Genomic DNA, 22,410 nt, shown 5'->3' on the forward strand with positions numbered 1-22,410 from the left:
TGAAGGCAGCAGGACCCAGCAGATTAGCCCATCTGTGTATGACGTGATGACGTGGTAAAACCGGTCGAAATAACAATAATGCTCTTGGTGGTTACATAGTTTACAACACTGCTAGATATGTGCTGATAAAAAAACAAATATAATGTTATTTTAATGTTCACTTTGTCAACCAATCATTCAAGTTTTGATCAATGAATTAATCATTAAGTAGCACACACTGGCTGATAATGGCCTAATGAAGAAAGTGCTTGAGGGAGAAAGATGATGAACAAATAATGTAGCCTACGTTTGCCCATTTAACAGGATGCAGCAGGTGCAGCAAAATGATACTGCACAGCATATTTGAAGATGTTTGAATACATATCAGATAAACAAACATATCATGTATCTGTGTACAATCTATAATCTCTTTCTATTGTCTATTCTGCCTGTTAACTCCATTATTATCTTCCAAACACAGGCCGGGCCTATGTTTGCTGAGAGCTGAAAGGCCAAAAAGGATTCTGTCAGTTATCAAACTAGGCTACCACCAGTGGAATATACTGTATCTATCAACACTGAATACTAGAAGGCCTAGTTAAATATATGTGGAAACAACATTCCTCTTTTAACACGTGGGAATCTTTCACTGAATTTGAAGGCACTTAAGCTGAATATTATCAACCACATCAGACACTAATGTGAATCATTTGCTCTTGTCTGCATCAGCACTGTCATTATCCATGACGTCATCGTGAACGTCATCATTTATGATTGTGCTATTCTGAGGTAGCTGTTCCCATCTGGCACGAAGGTTTTAAGGTCTGTCTCATCTTCTCTCGACAAAGGAAAAACAGAAAAGACATTCAGTGTAATATTACCAAAACACAACTTGATAATTCAAAGACCGGGGCATTTTGTTTTCTGCTCTTTTGAAAAAATAAATCAATTAGTTTTCCATTAGACATCATTTTTCTAATTTAGGTAAATGTAATTTGTGTGGTTGTTGCTTCATCCTTCATATGAAAAGCTCAAACTTCAAAGAAAATCTTCATTACTGAAGAAACATACCGTTTAATAGTACTAATACCTAACTTGACTGCTGATGTTACAGATTTGATTACTTTAATTTATACATATATTCCTAAGCTGATATATTCTACAGCTGCTGAAAATGCAAATCTATAATACAGGGGGTAAAAAAGAAGCAAAAGGTTTGATAATTGTGATTTTTGAATTTATTGACAAGACTGCCTCAGCTCACAGTCAGAAACTAAATACAGAGAAGATGTGAAACAGAAACAGGAGCTATGTCATGCATCTCTTATGGCACTTGACTTTCAGCCACTGATCAACAGAAACCTTAGAATATGGTTGAAAATTAAATAAAAGAAATGATGATAAAAAGAATCCCCTCCTTTTCCACAGTCCTTTTCTCTGTGTGAACTGTAACACACACAGTCCTGAGGTATACGGGTTGACAAAGCCTCATACAGGCTAAACAAAATAAAAGCATCATGTTGGATTAAGACTTCAAATTAACTCAGCAGCATCAGTACCAGGTCCACTCTAAAAAAAATAAAGGAAAATAAAGTCTGGCATGAAAAGTGTTTTCCCCACGCAAACATAAGATCACATTTAATGTACCACCGAAGACAAAAATCATGCAACGCATTATTAGTGAAGTGATTATGAAAAAAACTGATTTATGCATCTTTCTGAATTTTTTCATTAAATGATTACATACGAAAGCCCACAATATGGTTTAGTTTGTGTAGAGAGTGTAAGAAAAACAACAATTTACAGGATTGAATTTGGCCTTTCCAGTTTGACTGTTAATATTTCACATGATGCAAAAATCTTGCTGTACTCCAGCAATATTAATGGATGTCACTAAGATTTTTCTGTTTTCAAACTAACCCTGTATACTTTTCCTTATAATTCAAGGTGGCAAAGAACACTGCATCATTGCACAATGTAAATTGGACGATTAATGAATGCAATTACTTATTGCAACACACACAAACATATGACTCTGCCATAGACGATCATACCCGTGTTTCAAAGTGCATAGCAGTCTGAGACTGCAGACCAACCTGTGATGCTCAAATGGATCAACCTAACAAATTGCATTCACTGTAAAATTCCCTGAAGTTGCATACTAGTAGAAAATAATATAAACTTTTCCAAATTGGACCCAGCTCATCTCCTTCATCTAATAACATTAGGCTACGGTAGCTATCACCACCTACTGGCAAGGTAATAATCCGTTCACTATCACTGAATATTTAACAGTAGTTGTTGAAGTGAAAAGGTGCAATCTACATTAAAAACAAACTGCATTGCATAAAAACCTAACTGAGTACTTTTTACCTTATCTATGTTTTCCTCTAAAGCTGAGGTAATTTTAAATTTTGGCAATGATCTACATCATTGTCATCACGATCACCTTGTATGTGCCTACAATAGCAACACTACAGGTTAGATGTGGGCGGCGACAGCCCAGCCATCGTAACCTACAGCATTTGGCCTTTAACTACCTAGTTGAGTCTCATGACATCCCTTATTTCAGAGACCAGCACCATACATAAAAAAGCCCCACTGTGACTCTGTCTAATAAATGTAGAGCCATCTTTAGGTTTCAAAGTCAAGACAGGGTGTGAGTGTGGCCTTCACACTGCTTAACTCTCTTCCATCGGTTGTAAACATGCAGGCTGGGTCAGTTATGGCTCCATGAAGGGCAGTGTGGGGCTCTGAGGCACACGCCATTCAGAAACTGATGAGAGATCAGTGTACGTTTTAACTTGGCTGCTTTGGGATCAGCAGTGGTCAAGGGTTTGCATCTGGTCCACTGTTAAAATTTTCAGTTTGAGAGGAATCTGCTGAACATGGATCAGTTCTGTCATTCTTTGCTTCCTTTGAGCAGAACTGTTGTTGTTGTTGTTGTTGTTGTTGTTGTTGTTGTTGTTGTCCTCTGAGCTCTCCTTCCTCCTCTTCCTTAAGAAGCACGTCCTGTTTCTCCAAGATAAACTCCAAGGTGGGCCCTCTGGCTGATCCGTCCTCCAGCTCCCCCTCCTCTGCCAGGCGGAGTTTGATGTTCAAGCCGGTGGGTTTTTCTGTCTTATCTTGACAATAAGGAGAGAAGCCAAAGATATATGAAAACAGAACAAGAAGAGAGTGCGGAAAAATTCCATATCAATGAATGAATGAATGAATGAATGTTATGTCTGTGGTGACATTCCCACGCTTGCGCACTCAAAGGATGCTGAGACAGCTTCTTTGTGCTCAGATCTAATAGTTTATTTACTCCACAGCGTTGTCACTAGGGATGCAGCGATTTATTTGCTCAACATTAATATCGGTCGATATTTGCTTTGTTTACTGCCATTGGCCCATCGGCAAATAAGATGACATTCAGTGATGGCAGCGACCGATGTTTAGCTGCTGTGTTGCATCAATTAGGTGCAGGCTAAATGTTGTGTAAAAAAGGTTAAAAAGGCTTTTGATGCAGTTATTTTTCCGTTTGGTTTAAATTAAGGTTATATTAAAAGGTGGTTTCTTACATTTGTGCTTATTCAAAGATTGACTTTAACAGGTCAGTTATTTCTCTGTAATTAAAATGTCTTTGTTTGTTCCCTGGCACAAAAGGGGGGAATAAATAAAAAAGTAAATAAGAAAATACAAAGACATTTGTATCGGCTATCTGCCGATACAAAATGGTCATTTTAAACCATGATATCGGCCCAGAATTTCACAATCAGTGCAACCCTTATCATTACATGAGAAGTACACGATGTGCTGTCCTACCAACTTTGCTCACTTGCAGTTTTTCACAACGTTGCTGCTTATTCTGGCTTATTCAGAGAAAGTAAGAATTTAACATTTTATGTCATTTTGTTAGCTGTATTTGCAGTTCCTCTTTTGAAATTGGTTGGTTTTGGTCCATGGTTTATGGGATTTGTTGACAATAACAAAAATATTTAATAATCTTCCTCCTCCTGCTCCTCACCATGTCCTAGCTGCCTCTCCTTAGGCAGCAGCAGCACATCCACGTTGTGATGTTCCTCAAGAGCTGCTGTTAGCATGGCGCCCTCCTGGCTGAACAGAAAGACCAAAGGCAGGGTGATGTCTTCAGTGGAGTCGCCATCTCCAACCATCTGGAAGAGGGGTGTCTCCTCGCTATTACTTCCCTCACGGTGGTCTGAGAATGAGAATAGGGAGTAATTGGAATGATTTAATGTATTTGGATCCAGCCTTCAGGATATGATACTTAGTATTTGATAACCTTTGCACATTGAGTTGGACTGTAGGAATAAACAGGGTTTCCGCTCCTCTTGTAATCATTCTCACCTATAAAGATGACTCCTATGGCTCCTGCCTCCTGCAGCCGACGAGCCTTTACAGCAAACATGCAGTCACCACGCAGTGCCAGAGCGATATGCCCTTTAAGATCCACTGGATTATCTATTGGCCCACATGCAGTGTAGGGAGAGGCTTTCACTATGCTGCCCTTCACCTGTGACACACAAGAGTTTGAGTGTGGTAAATGGACTTGTATGGGGATCGAATCGCCAATCTTGCGAATGGACCCGCTCAACCTCTTAGCCACAGCTGCCTGTGTGTTATTTTAACTGAAAGGTTTGGAGATTAATAGAAATGCAGATAAAACAAAACAGGTAACCTTTTCATGGTGCAGGAAAGATCTGTAACATAATTGTAAGAGTAAATGTTTTGGCCTTGATTTGTTAAGGTCCATCTTTTTTAATTGCTTTGCTGAAAAGTTAGTTAACATTTAACTACTCTCTTGTAACTACTTATGTATGATTTTGATACTGTATACTGTATTATTGTCACATTGGAAGCTTACCCCGTGTTCCTGCTTGGTGAGGTCCATCCCAAACTTGGCAGGTCCCGCTGTGAGGACTGTTCTACCCAGATATGGAGGGGATATGAGCTGAACAACATGGGGGACCACTTCCTCTTCCTCCGGTGTATGGCTCACCTCTGCTACAAGCTTTACCCGGTACACTCCTTTATGCTCCTAAGGGGATTCATATTCAGAAAACTCTAAATTCATTGTTTCCCATCATGTTAAGTGACACTGTATATTATAGTAACCTACATTGACCCATTTTCACTCCATTAACGTTGTTCCTAACCTAATGCTTATAAACCATTAAAAAAAAGCAAAGTTAAATTAGATATCCATTTATTGCGATTGATTCATTTCCTTTCCCCCATCACTGTTGTCATGATAACGGAGGGGGTTTATTTAGTGCTTAAGTAAACACTGAACTGAGCTCAGCAGAGCTGATAATATGATGAAGGAATCTGTTGAATAAAACAAAAGCCCTGTCATTTGATTAAAGTAGCAGCTTATCATTTTCTAAATCCGTGCTACTCACCACCATGTTATTTGAAAGATATAATTTGTTCAACAGCAGGTTATATAATTAACCTGTTTTGACAGCTCCATTGAATCATGCTCACAGCACAAAAAATGCATGGTTCAAGAGGTTGTTTGAGTGCATCATTGGAGCCAAATGGACAAAATCAGGTCTTAAATCAGGAAATGAAAATGTGTTACCCCTCTCTGTCGGGGGTCTAGATAATCAGAAAGGGATTTCAAGCAAGTACACACAGTACATATATTGGGACACAATGCTGTTTCTGATTTATTTAACCTCATGACAGAAAAACCCTATCCTTTAATATATGTATTCGTTCTATACCTGTATTCCAGTGGCCTCAACCTCATTTTTCCTGCCTACATCATAAATGTGTTTGTTTATTTATATGTAAATTCTACCCTTCGTTCATTTTCAAGAAAATGATCTGTGACCTTGTCGTACCAACTAGGCGTCTTTTCCAGGGACTTGAACAGTGTCCTTTCAATGGCCAGCAGAGCTAGGATGCCTAAACGGCCTTGGCCCTGCTGGAGCTGCTGCGCCAGGCTACTGTGAAGAGTGACCGGCTATGAGGTTGAGTGATCGTGACGGGGGGAGGAGCTCCGCAGCTGCTGCTGCTGCTTGTTAGGGAAAGAAACCGCAGAGTGACAGAACAGCGCTCTCCGCTTTTCTGCAACGTCATTACAGGCGAGTTATGACTTTAGCTGCACTGTAGTGGCACTAAATTACCTTCAGACTCCCGGTGACTCCTGCCATGACCTCACTCAGTGGAGTGAGAGAAATGCCCATACTCTTCAAGAACTCTACTGGCTCCATCCCATTATCATGGAGCGGTAGTTCAATTTCCCTGTAAAGAACACACCCAAGTTAATACTCAATGTAATCATAGGGTTTCACTCTAAAAATCAAGGTCCCCTGTGACTTGACACACCTGACAGGTAAGGGATGGAAGGCTCGTCCCACCCCAGTGAGGTACTTGTAGCTGTCCCGGATGGTTTTGGCAAACGAGGGGTTGTTGGGGAACAAAGTCTCTATGCTGGGGCAGGAGTGTGTGAACAGATCTTCTTCTTGAGAAACAGGATCAGCTTCCTGAAGCACAGGACCAGCAGTTAAACTTTTAAGCTCCTACGTTCATATTACAATACACATCTTAAAGAGACACGTTTCAAGTAGATTTAAGAGTCACAAAACGCTCCATAATGTAATTATAGACAGGATGTGAATATGTCCCATTAACAACAATATACACTAGCAACAAATATTAATTTCTATTTATGTTAACTAAATACTTGTGTCATTAACTATAATGTTAAATAAACATTTTATAATGGCAATATAATGTGTGCATCTGTTTTTGTGATAAACTGACAGTTTTCACTGTATTGTTGCCTTGACAGGGCGGCTGGGTGGTGGAGAGAGATACAGGGAGAAGGTGAGCCTCTGTGGTGAAGATGTAGTCGTCAATATTAATGGGCAGCTGACTCTTCTCCGAAAACAGCAAGTACAGGTACTTAAACATCTCAGCCAGAAAGAACGAGTCCATCCTACACACAGAAACATGCATATAGACAGAAACAAAGGAAGTGATCACACATTCATTAGAGACATTTGGAGGTTCTGTTACAACAGTTATTTCAACAACAGAAAGGTTTTACTAGAGCAGCCTTTTATAAGGTTACTCTTCCATATAAAACAAGTCAGTGTAAACATGTGTTGTATACCTGTCTTCATGCATCCCAGTGCGAACATCTTGCACTGCAGCGAACCCGCAAGGCACCCTGGCGTAGGCATTGAGCTTTTCCACAATGGACTGTCCCACTCTGAGGTAGTAGGGGTCACCAGTGGCCTGCAGAGACCAAAATATAATCTCGACCCCACACATCCAACATGGAACATTATGTTTTCTATAAAAATGCTTTATGTATTTAGTACAAGAGTAGAGTAATTTCTTTAATTAGCTTACTTATAACAGACCAGATATTTCCCATTCTTAGAGAAAGGTAACTACAGTGTATGTCTGTCTATGACACTGTCCTGACAGGTTTTCACCTTATAGAGGTAGTAGGTGCTTTCTGCAAACTCTGGTCTCAGTAGATGTTGGCCCCAATGAACTCTAAACTCTGTAGTGAAAGCCTGCAGGGAGATAAAGCAAAAGCAAAACACATCAGTGACACTGGGTTCTTGTTGTTGTTTTCAGTAGGTTTGTGACAAAGAAGATAAGCCACAAGAAATTTCCAAATCCAACCATAATATATATAATCATCATCATCATCATCATCAATCCCAAACTGTGCCGACTTGCTACAGCTGCTGCACATTTTTTAAATAATACATTAGACATCAACTTTAGTATCGATTTGTCACACTGTAACCTGAAATTAGCTGAGTATTGTGACAATATTTATTGAGTGATAGAGAGTTTGTTATACTATTTTACTGAGATAGTTATCCCTTCATACTTCTGGTTTTATTAGGTTATTGCAGGTAATCCAATGAGATGGACGGCTTAATGTTGGTATTGGATTTTCAAGACGTTCACATAATTATGATGTCATATTTAAATTAGCCAATCGAGATTATTTACCTCTGGAAGGAACTTGTGCTGTTTTGTGACTTGGTAAAGCATTTCATGAGTCTCAATAGCTGGTTTCAGATCTCCTCTCAGAACCTGTGTGAAAAATAGTTATAACTTCAGAGACACGTGTGTTTCAACTTTTATGCCTTACACTATGTTTTAATGGTAGAAAATGGGATTAACTGAGGATCCCTGACCTGTAAGCCAGGAAAGAATGCCAGGAGAGAATCCATCCAGCTGCGCACACTCACAGTGGGGTTGTGCATGTGTACACTGAGCAGCAGGGGAGGCTGACTGATGTACTTCATAATGGCACTGTAGTGCTGTTACAAACAAACATCATGAGATTTACTTTAGCACAATATGCACAAACTGGTCAGGGTTGGACCAATTATGTTGCAACAGGGAATACAATACAGCAGGTGGCAAATGATTTGATATAGATTTATATGTGGGCGTAAAGTGATGTATGACTTACAATGTTGAACCTCTCCAGGAAAACATTGTCTCCTAGAAGAATGTAGGCCTTCATCAGATATTCATAGTATGAGTCGATACCAGCACCAACCCCACTGTCTGGAAACACACAAGAAGATCACTATAACATGCTTCATGTATAAAGCTGTGGAATATGTACTCTGTATTTCTGAATTCTAATTCTGAACGAATTGTTTACACCAAAGTATTTCCTCACCCCTTCTGACCCATTCTTCATTATGGATATTGATGACAGTCCCCACCAAGTCACTTCCCCTCTGTCTCCTCTGCCAGAGGACATCCAGAGCCTTCCTTGCATGTTCCTGTTAAATAATTATAAGCATTTTATATTCTTACAATACAGTTACATCACCCATGTATGATCTTTCATCTCTGCAATTAAAATCTGCAGAGAACCAGAGGGAGCTAATACCTCAAACACAGACTCTCCTGACAGTCTGCTGAGGGCAGCAAACTCCAGGATCATTGTTCCAGCACATGCTGTGCAGGTGTCCGATTCAGTGCCTGTGCGTGAAAGTGGGTTTAGCACTCCGTACCGCAGATTCACCTGAAAAACCAACATAAAGGTTCTTCAAATAAACTCAGCTTAAATGATGCTTAGTTACGTTAATTTGTTAATTCATTAGTTCCTCTGTGTTGCACTGAAAGCAGGGATCTATACTCTACAGTATTATACTATCAATGGAGTCAAATTCTAGGGCCATCCATGATAAGATTTGATAGTAGACATTCTGCTCCATCTGCATATTATACACCTAAAATAAGATTTGTGATATAAATAATAAATACCTTAGGGTAGGGAAGGCCACTTGTGGTGTTAAAGGCAGGCAGCAATCGATGGCCCAGCTCTTTGGCCATGTGTAGAAGCTCATCACGATACCACTGCATCTTCTCCCCACGCTGCCGTAGCAGGTCGGCCATTACATGGGCTCCAAGTAGCCCTCTGGAGAGAATTAAATGAGGTTATGTCAAGATAGTAACCCTAGATTTGCGAAACTGTCGTTAGACTCACTTCTCAACCACCTACAGTATATTAACCTTCACCATTAGATTTCAATGCCTAAATTTAACCATCTCGCAAGACTTTCACAAGTCTTGGCTTACAATCTCACATGACCATTAAATAAAGGGAGAAGGAAGGAAAGATTTTCTTTTTAAAAAAAACTAAATTAAAACAAAGGGTGGGGTGGAAAAGGAAGAAAGGAATGGTCATAAATAAGTCATAGAGTGTGGTCTTTACCTAGTTTGTAAAGTGTCCTGAGATAACTTTTGTAATGATTTGGCACTATAAATAAAATTGAATTGAATTGAACTGAGATGCTTGTACTAGTAATAGAAATCCGCTGTGCTGATGTGGATTGATATGACTTTTAGAAGAAAGATTTATTCTTATTTAAATTATAAGAAGACTAATCTATCTATCTATATATAGATGTATATGTATATATACACACACACACACACACACACACACAATACACACAGAAATAAATCTCAGAGATACTTCTTACCCTAAAACTCTAATGTTGGTCTCAAACACAGACACCACCACATCGTTGTCGAGGCGTACATCCGTCACAGTCTTCATCACTGCATCTTCAAACTCATCAAGCTTGTTTAACACCTACTCTCTCACACGCACACACACATACACACACACACACACACGCACAGAGGCAGGAATAAATCAATCTACTGTCAAAAAAAGCAAAAAAAAGCATGTCAAACTTATTTTATGCATGTAAACAGAGGAATTACTCACCACCAGGGTGTCAAGGGTGTCAATCAGAGTGAGAGAAAACCTGCAGAAAAGGTGGAAGACATGTTTTGATGAGATGATGCTTCTGGCACAGCACAGCAGAGCGTGTGTCCCACTTTTACACAGATCCATTGTCATTTTAATTAACTACGGGCTGTTTAATGTCAAGTCTGTTGCAGTGAAATGACATTATCCAATATGCATGGTGCATAAATGGATGTATTGCTCTGCAAACCCATGATTTATTACCTTCTTGTAAATTGAATTGACTTAAAATAGCATCCAATTCATGTTTTCCTTAAAAACTGGGGCATCCTCCCCATGTCGAATTAAGTATGTTTGGAAGAGCATAGTATTACATAAAAAAAATAGCGCTTGTCTTCTTTGAAGATGAAAAATTACATTACATAAATATTAAACTTAAATCTGTGTTTTTCTTCTTCAGCCTAAATTTGCGGATGCCCTAAACGGTCATACATACCATACATTTTATTTGCTTCATTTTCCCGTGATAATGAGATAATTTACCTCAGTTTTCTTGTGATAACAAGATAATTAAGGAGCCGTTTTACCAAGATAATGATAAAATTCATTTGATCGATAATGAATGAAACGTGATAGTCCTGCGATTTCCATCAAAACTGACATGTCATAATGACTTCTCCTATCTTGAAGAACACTATTGACAACACTGACAGATGATTTCAGTTGGTTATTTACTGTTATGAAATTAAACTGTAGTCCGCATATTTATGTGCACATTGTAAAACTCCTCCCAGCACTATTATTTATGTTGTTGTAATATAATATATATATATAATACAATAAAGTTTAAAAAAACAAAACAAAAAAAACTGTAGTTAATGAGGACATCTAGCTCACTGACGCCTCTGATAAAGCTGAAGCCTTGCTAACCGTCTTCTTAGATGACGCACACTAATGTGAACATTATCTGCAATAAAAAGGCATAAAGTTATTGCAGCCTGTCAGGTCTTGATTGAAGAGATATGTGATGTTGATCGATGTTCTCCTGCTCCTCTGACATTGATACACTGATTCTCCAGATCTCAAATGAATGTTCTCGTTATCACGAGAAAATGGAGGTATTATCTTGTTATCACGGGAAAACAGAGGAAATAAAATGTATGTAATCTATGACCTTTCAGGGCTTCCGTATTTGATACTATCACTATCTTTAACATTCTCAGTGAAGAGTGAATCTTCACAGCAGACTAAGGACAGTGTGGATATAGACACAACAGACTGGACAGAATCATGCAAATATTTTTGATAACGTATCATTACATTTTTACAATCAGCAACTTAGTTTAAAAAGCAATTGTGGCAAAGTCAAAAGGGCGAAGGCAAAAGTGTGCATATAGCATTGCTCTACACTGATGGATCAAGAAGTCATGCTTTAGTTTGTTTTGAGACAATTTGAATCTGAACTTACTTTCCCAATGAGTCATCTATATCCCCTCTATTGGGCTCCTGGCCACGGACTCTCCCCCTGCAGCTTAGAGGCATTAGCTCATCTGCTGGATAGGCGTATTTCTGCAACACAAACAAACGTAACTGTCTTTAAACTCCATTTAGAAGTCTACACAAAAGGTGTCATTAAGGAAAGAAGCCTGGAGGGTTGAAATTGGAAAAGAAACTAGTAGTCTGAAGCTAAATACCTTACACAACTGCTGAACCACTTGTGAAATTAGGTTTCTTTCCACTTACCATTTTCCTCAAATTTTACTGGCTACCAGACTCAGCAATTCCAGGATTGAGATTAAAAAGTCAAATTAAATTTAGTATCCCACACTTAAATTAATTTCCAATTAGTTGGCTTGAATAAATTATAGGTCTGAGGTCTGAGGACTACAGCCCAACCAAGAAAGCAGCCAGCTAAGTATAACTAACAAAACATTAAAGTGAAAATTAACCAGGATAATGTTTGAGGCAATTATGGTCGATATATTGTTTTAGAGATCTTTAAACTCTCATATATTGATACTGGCCTAAAAAACATCCAGTATTGGTCAGGTAAGTAATACTAAAGACCACAACTGAGACTTAATTGTTGTCACCAGTGCATCTCCACAGCTCCACCCTCGTCACTACCATAATCTGCGCATACTACAATAAACCTATACTTTGCTTAGTTAATGTCAAATCTTATGTATATAATATAGAGTTACACTTTTCACTTCCACCACACTCTGTAACATGCGGTTTCTTTCACCATATCTCACTCTGACAGTTCCAGTTTTGTGCACCAGGCTGAAACTGCAGCTATGACAAAATCCTGCATGTTTGCTTTCTGCACAATCCCATTAAATCCAATCCAACTGCACTGAGAAATGGTTTAATCTTTTCTTAATCAGGTGACCCTGGTGAAGGCCAAATGCCAAAACATGTTAATCTCACAATAAAGTTACTCAATGTACTACAAGTGTTGCTGGAATGTTGACCTTTTCAGCTTTTCATAACTTCTCTCTTACAATTACTCAAATTATTACATCAAAGTGAACACTTTACCATGTAACTGCCGTAAGCGTGATCAAACATTTCAACAATCTGGTCCCTGCAAAAAAAAAGGAAAATATAAATGAATCAAAATAGCTGGCAAGTGCTGTTATAATTTCACAATATTGCAGATACTTCCACAGCCACTCATTCTCAAAGTCAGCGTTATGATATGTCAGACATTTACCTAATAACAGTCTTCTCCTCTGGTGTCATGCTCTGGCTCTCTTGACATCTCGCCCAGCCAAGAACACTGGTGATCAGTAGAGTCTTCAGCAGCATCCCAGTGCCAGAAGTGTGCACCAGTCCCCAGCACAGTTTATTTACTATTCTCCACATGTTGTCTCCTCTTGTTTCAGGGTAAGCTTTAATGGACAAACAAGCCAATGCCCTTTGTTCAACAACCCACACAAAGTCAAACAGTCCAGCAGGCACAGCTGCCCTCCTTCCAAGCCCCGATCGTCCTCATTTAGGTAGAGTCGGCTGTAGAGTTTTGGCTAGCTACCTCCCAGCTCCATTTTCCATATGTCCACAGAGGTTGCTCTTGACTCGATCCGGTATTGTTACGACCACCACATGTCCACAGTGTACTTCAGCTGACCGTATCCATGTAAACAATAGAGACAAATTGACTGTTGACGTTATCCTGTAAAGAAAACACAAGGCTGACTACAAAACACTGGCTTGTTAAAGATAGTCCAAGCTTCTTGTTAAACCAATACCTGTAAAGAAATCTTCAGGAAATAGATAGATAGTTACCAAATTGAGAGTGACACGGTGTAGCTAACGCTGGCTAGCCGTCACAGTGCTGGGGGAATCCATGTTGCTAGACAGCTAACAAGTTGCTAAGTTAGCCGTTAGTGGTGCTAGTTAACGTTAGTTAGCTAACGAGCCAAAGAAAGAAAGCTACAGATCTTCTTGGTCTAAAAACAAATTGTTCACCTGTAAACTGACTGTCATACAGTTAAATGGTCGACGACACGTCGCAACTACCACCACTACCGCCGTACAGCGCCCTGACGTCGAGCACCGAGCTGTCAAAGAAGGGCAGGCTGTTTTGATGCCCGGCTGCGGGGACTGTGCTGATATATGGGGGATTTCTGCCCCGCGTTTAACATTTCAGGCAAGATTTTACTCCCACGCAGGCTAACGCGAATACATCCCCTTTCGGAAGTGCCACTCTTTAAGTGGTTATGTATGCGATTACAGAGGGTTTACATTTAGTTTTTACTTAGGGTTGCAGTCTGACAATGTTACGGACGTCGGATGGATCTCCAGGCACGAGGAGGATCCCCTGGCAGGCTCTACTTAGGGCGTCATGTATACGGTATTACACGACAGAGAGGCGTCACAAGGTCGAGTACAATGAGGATGTAATTTGTGTAAATCTTTATTCTGGGAGTGTCAGTATCTCTTTTTTGTCCATGTCCATGGTCAGTATGCTTTGGAGTTCTGAGAAAAATAGAACTATTTCAACATTTAAAAAAAAAACACTTAATTAAATTGGAAGCAAAAAATGTAATTGTTTTCACTGAAAACAAAAACAAAACAATACATAATTGGATTGTCAACTTATTAATTCTACAAGGAAAATGTCACATCCATAAAGCTGCACTTTCAAAATCTCGGCCAACCTTTGATCCCTTCAAACCTGAATTTTGGAATTATTTTGAGTCTATCCAAATGATTAATAACAAGTAGTATTTATAAAGCTGATAAATTACAACATTTTTTCAAGGAAATGTGATTATATCGCCTACCTTCCAATTATTTATTTATGTATCTATAGTTACTTTTTAGTTGTTGTTTTACTTTTCACTTCCTTTTTTATTTATTTTTTTTATTCATTGTATTTTTAAGTACTCTTTCTTCTTCAACTTACTTATGTTATGTCATCATAATGTAAGATTGTAATGGTCATTGGAAGGAAAAATGACTGCCGTATACGTATATCGTTGTTTTACAGTCGAACTGTTTTATAGCTGTTTGGGTCATGTTTGGGACAATTTGAGAATAAAGAAAAAAATCTTTGTGTAAATCATAGGGCATTTTACCAACAGTTTATTTTTAGTAATGTGCCTCAGTGATGGAGAAGAATACCTTAATCCAAACCTTTCATGTATTTTATCTTATATCATTCATTCACATGTTTAACTAATGTTTACATTCATTACTGGGCCTATTTTTTATATACATTAACACAGTTAACTTGAAAACATATCCATAGAGAGGGAAAGGCATCTAGGCACTGTCATCATCCACAAACCCCCATAACTTTGTCTGTCCCTACTTCTATTATAGTTTTCCACAAGGTGTCGCAACTGTCCATTTCCTCCCAGTATCACTTCCATGTCCCACCTGTATTAAATGCATTTATTTGTTTACACTTGACCAGTGAGGATATTTTTACCCCTATGCATCAGCCCACTGCTGCCTGTCCTCAGGGATGATGGTGTCTCCTTGGGGACTGAACCCTTGTTGCCATGGCTCCCTTTGACAACATGTCTCCGGTGTAGAATACTGAGATGAGCTGGCACAGCTCTTGAAGTGTGTATAAAACTAATCACAATATCAAAATTGTGTGCAAAAATGTCATTCTACATCAAATACAGCATTGATTATATTGCAAATTTACCTTCATCAATGGAAATAACAATATGTCAACTCAAAGAATAGACAAAAAGACAAAGGGGTCCCTCAAACTTAGAAACATTAAAAAAGTTTTAAAAAACAAACAAACAAAACAAAAACAACTGTAAAACTGTATATACATGGTAACCTTTTTAAAGAATAATAATGTTATTTCTCTTATAATGTAATATCGAAGTATACCTATTCATAAGATACTATATGAATATATATAAAGACATTGACACATTGTTGCAGCAGCAAAGTGGATTGAAGAAACAATGTATCAAATCTGAAAAATATGACAACAATAAATACATTATACATATACTCAATACTTATATATCCCTATTTATCTTTTTTCACATTACTTGTCTTTCTGTATCACTATGTTGAGTACATGATGTCTGCATGGTTTCTTCAATAAAGATTGCCTCAGGTTGTTAAATTATGACTAAGGGAGCCATTCATTAGTTAATGATTGTGCATAATTACAAAATAGCCTATAATTCACTATTATTAACACTTTAAAATACCTTTGTATTTAGATCAAAGCTTGTGATCTTAACATGAAGTCACTGCTCTGATGATGGCATTGAGAGATAAGGCCTATCGAACCCATTTCCTTCCTCCTTGTCTCTGACTCAGGACACTCCTTGCCCTGAAAGCAAACAGGACTTGGACCCGGTGTAGGCCTTTAAAGAGACCACATTAAGCTTACTTAATGTATTGACTCTTACAGTTTGAACGGGAGTGTACACAGGTGGTGTTGCATTAGTGAATCGGGTGGATTGTTGCGCGAGGGAGTCAAGTTACAGAAAAGCACAGCATAAACAGAGCCCGACTATGACAGGGCAGTACTGTTGCTGTATCCAAGCTGAGGAGGAGTTTATGAGAAACGTCTGCATGATTCAACTTCCTCCAGCTAATGATGGGCGTTGCCTTTTCCAACTTCTCTGAAAGGTGTGGCGATTTCTGGCACACTGTGAAATTCGTCGTCTGACTGCAATCCCGTCCTCTCAGTAAGGCAAGAGGAAAAACATCGGTTTCTGACTTTTGATCAGCCACGGTCTTTATGGATGCACGCGTCTATTCTTTGCATCTGCTCCGTGTTTGGTTGTTTTCATACTCTGCGCATCTGGAAACAGTGGATTTTAGACCGCACAGGTCGACATTACAATGTTAAGGTTTTGATTTGATGCAGGCGTACACGTGTCCTCACGACTATATTGGCTTGGGTCAACACTACCCTATCAAATGCGAGTGGTTATTATGGATTTATACAAATATATTTAGAAGAATACTCCAGTGGATCCGCCGAACCGAGGCAGGCTGTGAATGTGGAAGAAAAATGTGCAGCAAAACTAATCAGAAGCACACTCTTTATCATTATACATGTGATATATATTGTGTATATATATATATATATATATATATATATATATATATTGTATATGAAGGGGCTGATTCTGGGTGTTTGTCCTTTTCCCTAGACTGTTCTCTACAACTACAACAATGTCTGTTTGGGTGAGTAGTTGTAGTTCAATAGATTGTATGCCTACAATATGGGAAAACAGGTGAAATTTGACTTGCATGGTGTTGACTTGTATTGTAGGATGACTTGGACCTGCTCTTAGACTCCCCCTCCTCACTGACCGTGACAGTAAGTTGGAGAAACTCTTAACTTTCAAGTGTGTAGGATGATGATCATTATTGCATGGGTTGTTATTGCTTAAATCGATAGTGACAAGTACATTAGTGTAGGAATCAGTATCTAAAATATCCAACAGCAAACAATATATAAATATACACCTGTACAGTGGTGGAAAAGAGTAGGCTTCTCAGATCCTTTAATTTGGTAAAAGTAGAAATAACATGGTCTAGATATACTCCATTATAAGTAAAAGTCCTGAATTTAAGTTAGAGTACAAAGTATTATCAGCAAAATGTCAAAATTACTTATTGTGCAGAATTGGCTCATTTTAAAGTGTTGTGTTGTACAGAATAGTTTCTATTGAAATGAATTTCCCCATTCTTCTATAGTATGTTGTTTTTAAATGAACAAATGCATGTAAAATCATTTTAATGTTGTAGTTCGTCAGTGTGGAGCCACTTTGTCCACTACCGGGCTTTATTTTGTAGTATTGTACCGCATCATATGATTTTTTTTAAATGTAAAAAAGGAACTATAAGTGTCAAATATATGTAGTTTAGTAAAAAGTCCAATATTTCTCTCTGAATTGTAGTGGAGTAGAAGTATAAAATAGCACAACATGGAAATACTCATGGGGTGAGACATGAAGTATGTCAATATTATACTCAACTGTAGTACTTGAGTAAGTGTACTCAGTTACATCACACAAGAACCTGTGTTATTGTTCTCCATTTTCAATCACAAGTGTGTTTCTGTGCTTGTCAGTCCAATACAAGAGGAACTGTGAAGGACAAGGCAAACTTCAAAGTGGAGGAAGATGTGTCTGCACTAAGGAAGGCCATAGAGGGCATTGGTAAGTTAATGAGTCACCATTATCAGTATTCTGCTGTATCAGACCAACATGTAAAGCATTAATGACACATCTTTCCAGTGAAATAACTTTTATATGAGTTTGTTTATGGTTGTCAACCCATGAACTCTCAAACTGTTGTGTAAGTGGTACGCCTGTTTTATGCTGTCTCCTCTCTATAGGTACGACAGAAAAGACACTAATTGAGGTGTTGACCCAAAGAAGTAATGCTCAGCGCCAGCTTATCGCTAAAGCCTACGAGAAAGCCACAGGAAGGGTATATGAATAGACTCTTTTACATAATAATTCTAGACCAAAGGACCAGTTTCATGATAGTGAAGTAAGATTTGTGTGTCATCAACCTTCCATCCTCAGAAATTAGTAGATGACCTGGAGGGCGACACCCACGGAGACTTTGAGGACTTGTTAGTAGCCTTGGTAATGCCTACCGCTGTCTATGACTGTCATGAAGTCATCAAAGCCATCAAGGTAAGATTGTGTGTCAGATTAACTTAAAGATGCTTGTAAACCGAGTCTGTATTGGCATGCTGATGCAGTGTTCAAAGAAACAAACTATTTTTGAAGATGTCACTATGTAACGACACAATATATAGTTAGAAAGTGCTGCTACGGTGCCGTTAAAGTCATTCCCCAGGTGCAATGACGGTGAAGAGACATGGATGTATTAACTGGATACAGCATTTGAGGAGGAGCCCTGCTTATTCCTAAAAAGCTAAACTTACTGCTTTTAAAAATAGCCAGATGATCAACTCTACCTCCATCAAACCTCTGTGCTGTTGGGCCCATACAGCAGACGCACTTAAGACTTACCCAGCCAAGCCAGCTACTTCTGGTTTAGTATAACAATAATTTCCCTCGGGATAAATAAAGCTTATTGAATCTTGAATCTTGAATCTTTAGCGTTTTGGCTAACCTGAATGGAAATTTAAATTATTAAATGGTGCGTATCTTCCAGACTTCAAAAATGTTATTGGACCAATTGAATAAAATTCTAATATTAACACGAGTCATTTCGCTGGGGTTGTGACGCTTAAAAATATATATCCATGGATTTACAGATGTCTTTCACCATGTCAATGGGCAAAAGGTTTTGATTGACCGGCATCATGTGGCTGACGCGGAAGTTGCAATTTCACTGTTTGGCCACAAAGTCAAATTAGCTTCAAAGTCTGCCTTACTTCCTCAATGCAAGAGATGCTGAGAGCAGATGCAAAAGCCCCCGAAACACTGACCAATCAGAAGTGACTCGGCTTTTATGGGAGGGACGCTTAAACGGAGCGTTGAGTTGAGGGTGAATACAGGTATATATTCAGATTGACAGTGTGAGAAAAATAATTTTTTTAACATTAAAGCATCAAAACATGCTAACGACAAAATCCAAGTATGAACCTGAAAGTGAGCACTAAATGGCACCTTTTAAAGGGAGCGAAGATGGTTCTAAAAGTGTAATTTGTTTAAACACTCAATTTGCTTCAGATTTGTTTGGATTAATGAAATTGACTATTTTGACATTGTGGTGTAAGAACAGCTGAAATGCCTTTTTATTTCACTCTATTATCATTCACTTCCTCATATTACTTTTTGTGTATTGCATACAGGGAGCAGGGACCACTGAGAGTACGCTGACAGAAATCTTTGCCTCGAGATCCAACAGACAAATCAAAGCCTTGTCTGAAGCATATCTTGCAGGTGAGTGTCTTCAACGCAAAGTATTTGTTATCCCAACGATTGTTATTGTGCAACAGTTGGCAGATGTTCATGGTGTAACGTCTAGGTTGTTGTGAAATCGTCCGTATTGTGCTGTGTGATTCAAGAAACTGGAAAATCGATGATTCAGGATTTGCAGTCGGAGGTAGATGGAGATTATGGCAAAGCACTGCTCATCTTGGCTGAGGTACTGTACCTTGTATTAAAACGCTGATGTGCTCGCATTCACAACAAATGAGAATAGACCTAACGCTTTCAAAAATGTTTTCTACAAGATCTGTTAACCTTTAAAAAGTTTGTCATCACCATTAGCAAATTATGACACAGTATTTTAAAAATGCTCATCACTCAACTGTCAGATGTATTGAATTCATTCAAAGTATCCCAAACTATGGTCTTCTGTTTATCCTCACAGGGGAAGAGAGATGAGAGCACTAATGTGGACACCGCCAAAGCTAAAGCAGATGCAAAGGTATATTCACTGTCACGGAATTGAACCCTTGTTCTTGATTTTTTTTTTTTTGTGGATGCAAATAAATGAGGGCTGTGGTAATAAAAAAAAAAGTCTGCTTAACATGTCAAATGAAAACTCAAGGAAACATAAAACTAAGGCTGTATGTATATTTTCACTCTTATTTCACAGGCCCTGTATGAAGCAGGGGAGAAGAAGTGGGGAACTGATGAGGGGAAGTTCATTGACATCTTGTGCCACAGGAGTATTGCCCAGCTGCGACAGAGTGGGTTCACCCCCAACATGTTTCTGCAGCATGCTACAGTAACATGCTCACAATGACAATTCTAACATAAAGATGTTTAGCTGGGTTGTGTTCAGATGTTAGCTCTCAGTTTGCGAAAACTCGCTTCCTGACTACCTATACTAAACCATAACCATATCTTGAGACTCTTGCAACCATCTTAGCTTTACCTTAGTAACATTGCTAAAGTGCAAGGTATGTGGTCATGAACAAAAGTATTGGACAAATTTAAAACATTGGACTTGATAAGGAGACTAGTTGAAAAGGGAGCAGCAAATCATGAATGTATGTTTCTCAATTTCATGGTGTCCCACCCTATTACTAAATGCCAAAAATGTCTAGCTCATCGGCCTTATCTCTCATTGCTAGAGGTAAAAAAGTCAGTTGATCACCCAAATCAGTAAGATTCGCCTTCTGGGGACACACAACAAAGGTGGTGGACAGACCAACTGGCTGACATTACCATCCTTGGAGCCATACTGCTAGCATAGCAAAACAACAGAAAACATAAAAGAGATCTATATGACCTTCAACAAGAGGAAAACAAAAATTCTCATGTTTTGGCAGCTCTGGTCGAGTACAAGAGTGTTAGTAAGAAGACTCTGCAGGAGAGCATTGAGAGTGAGATGTCTGGAGACCTGGAGAAGCTACTTGTGGCTGTTGGTGAGAACAATGTTTCTGCCTTTTTCTGACCCTTACATTGAACATTGGCTCATTCAACAAAACTTATTTATTACAAACAACTTCTTCCTTTCAATTTATTTTGTGAAGTTAAGTGTGTGAAGACTGTTCCTGCGTACCTGGCTGAGAGGCTTTTCAAGAGCATGAAGGTAAGCTGTACAATATGTCCATCTGTATCATGAGGGCCTTTTAAAAAAGGGCTCCCAAAACAAAATCCGCATATTGTTTGGTTGACCAGTCATTTCTGACCACAGCAGACAATTGTATTCATCACCAGTGGCGTGGAAAGGAATGTTAAGCTGCTGTTTTATTGCTGACGCTTTGACTAAATTTGCACCACAGGTTGAAATGTCAATAGGCTCCAAAAAACATGTGAAAACAGATATAGCAGCAGCCAGTACTGCAGTATGATGTACCTAAACGAATGAGTATTTGATTTGATTTACCAATTTGTGCATTTCGTTTCTTTCCAATATTTAAATTTGTCCAGGGTGCGGGGACCACAGAGTCCACTCTGACCAGGATACTAGTCAGCCGCTCAGAGGTAGACCTGCTGGACATCCGAGCCGAGTACAAGAAGCTGTTTGGATGTTCCCTCTACTCCCAGTTAGAGGTCAGTGAACACACCCAGAGAGATCAAATTTAATATGATCGTTCCACCTCGGCATAAATGTTCAGCAAACTTAAAAGGGATAGTTTGGATTTTTTAAAGTTAGGTACTTATCCATAGTCTATATTACCTACAGTCAACGGCAGTTAGCACGCCCCCAATTGGAGAGGCAGACAGGTGTCACCGGCACAGATGCTGGGCAATACTGCTCTGAATGGGGTTTTTAAAACACAACTGTTTTTTTTCTCATTTGTGTAGTCTGAAGTGTCGGGCAGTTATGGCGACGCCCTCAAGCGTCTATGTGGCCAAGATGACTAACTCCTCCTAACGCCTGTGATGAGAAACATGTGGCGTGATGAGAAACATGTGGCGTGATGTGCAGCTGGAAAAGAACCGCAGCCAATGAGGCTGACAAGTCGTTGAAGGTTTTCAATAGTACCATACATGCATACATTTTATTTGCTAGAATGTAGCTGGAACTAACCATTTTAGAAATGCTTTTGAATGTGGAATTCCAGTAATGTTCAGCCAGACAGTGCCGTGCAGACTGAATGATTAAAACACAGATTTAAGAAGGTGAATGTACATGGAGATGTTGTCAAATGTCTTTTCCAATTTATAAAATTGTTTGTATTGGGTGTTTCTTATGTACTTTATCTTCTTGCATATTGTAACAAAAATTGGCACACAAATATCTGATGTCCTGACTTTCAAATTTAAGAAAATAAAAATATATTGTTCTACTATTTGATGTTATTGAGCAAAGAG

The 22,410-nt window shown here is 38.8% G+C and overlaps 2 protein-coding genes across 5 annotated transcripts; one reads left to right on the forward strand and one right to left on the reverse strand.

Moving 5' to 3' along the window:
* Window positions 1-1,312: 1,312 nt before the first annotated feature.
* On the reverse strand, window positions 1,313-13,745 carry LOC310958371 (ER degradation-enhancing alpha-mannosidase-like protein 3). Of its 3 annotated transcripts, none has more exons than XM_083929279.1 (21): window positions 13,496-13,745; window positions 12,924-13,332; window positions 12,749-12,794; window positions 11,673-11,773; window positions 10,223-10,262; window positions 9,972-10,084; window positions 9,250-9,403; window positions 8,873-9,007; window positions 8,657-8,762; window positions 8,441-8,538; window positions 8,160-8,285; window positions 7,972-8,055; window positions 7,437-7,520; window positions 7,109-7,233; window positions 6,757-6,931; window positions 6,319-6,476; window positions 6,117-6,234; window positions 4,847-5,020; window positions 4,330-4,495; window positions 3,989-4,180; window positions 1,313-3,104 (listed from the first exon to the last, which is right to left on the reverse strand). In XM_083929279.1, exons 2-21 carry the CDS (start codon window positions 13,073-13,075, stop codon window positions 2,809-2,811), a joined length of 2,643 nt encoding a protein of 880 aa, XP_083785405.1. In that variant the 5' UTR covers window positions 13,076-13,332; window positions 13,496-13,745; the 3' UTR covers window positions 1,313-2,808. The 3 variants fall into 3 exon arrangements, with proteins under 3 accessions (XP_083785405.1, XP_083785404.1, XP_083785406.1); XM_083929278.1 differs by having other exon boundaries at window positions 12,924-13,382; XM_083929280.1 differs by having other exon boundaries at window positions 2,857-3,099; window positions 12,924-13,382.
* Window positions 13,746-16,324: 2,579 nt separating this feature from the next.
* anxa3b (annexin A3b) lies at window positions 16,325-22,361 on the forward strand. Of its 2 annotated transcripts, none has more exons than XM_083929956.1 (14): window positions 16,325-16,386; window positions 16,858-16,891; window positions 16,980-17,027; window positions 17,784-17,871; window positions 18,051-18,145; window positions 18,244-18,357; window positions 19,488-19,578; window positions 19,704-19,783; window positions 20,012-20,068; window positions 20,240-20,333; window positions 20,919-21,014; window positions 21,123-21,181; window positions 21,523-21,645; window positions 21,901-22,361. In XM_083929956.1, exons 2-14 carry the CDS (start codon window positions 16,880-16,882, stop codon window positions 21,958-21,960), a joined length of 1,017 nt encoding a protein of 338 aa, XP_083786082.1. In that variant the 5' UTR covers window positions 16,325-16,386; window positions 16,858-16,879; the 3' UTR covers window positions 21,961-22,361. The 2 variants fall into 2 exon arrangements, with proteins under 2 accessions (XP_083786082.1, XP_083786083.1); XM_083929957.1 differs by having other exon boundaries at window positions 16,329-16,391.
* Window positions 22,362-22,410: the final 49 nt, after the last annotated feature.

The sequence above is a fragment of the Echiichthys vipera genome, assembly GCF_963691815.1.
Source record: "Echiichthys vipera genome assembly, chromosome: 16".
Taxonomy (NCBI): Eukaryota; Metazoa; Chordata; class Actinopteri; order Perciformes; family Trachinidae; genus Echiichthys; species Echiichthys vipera.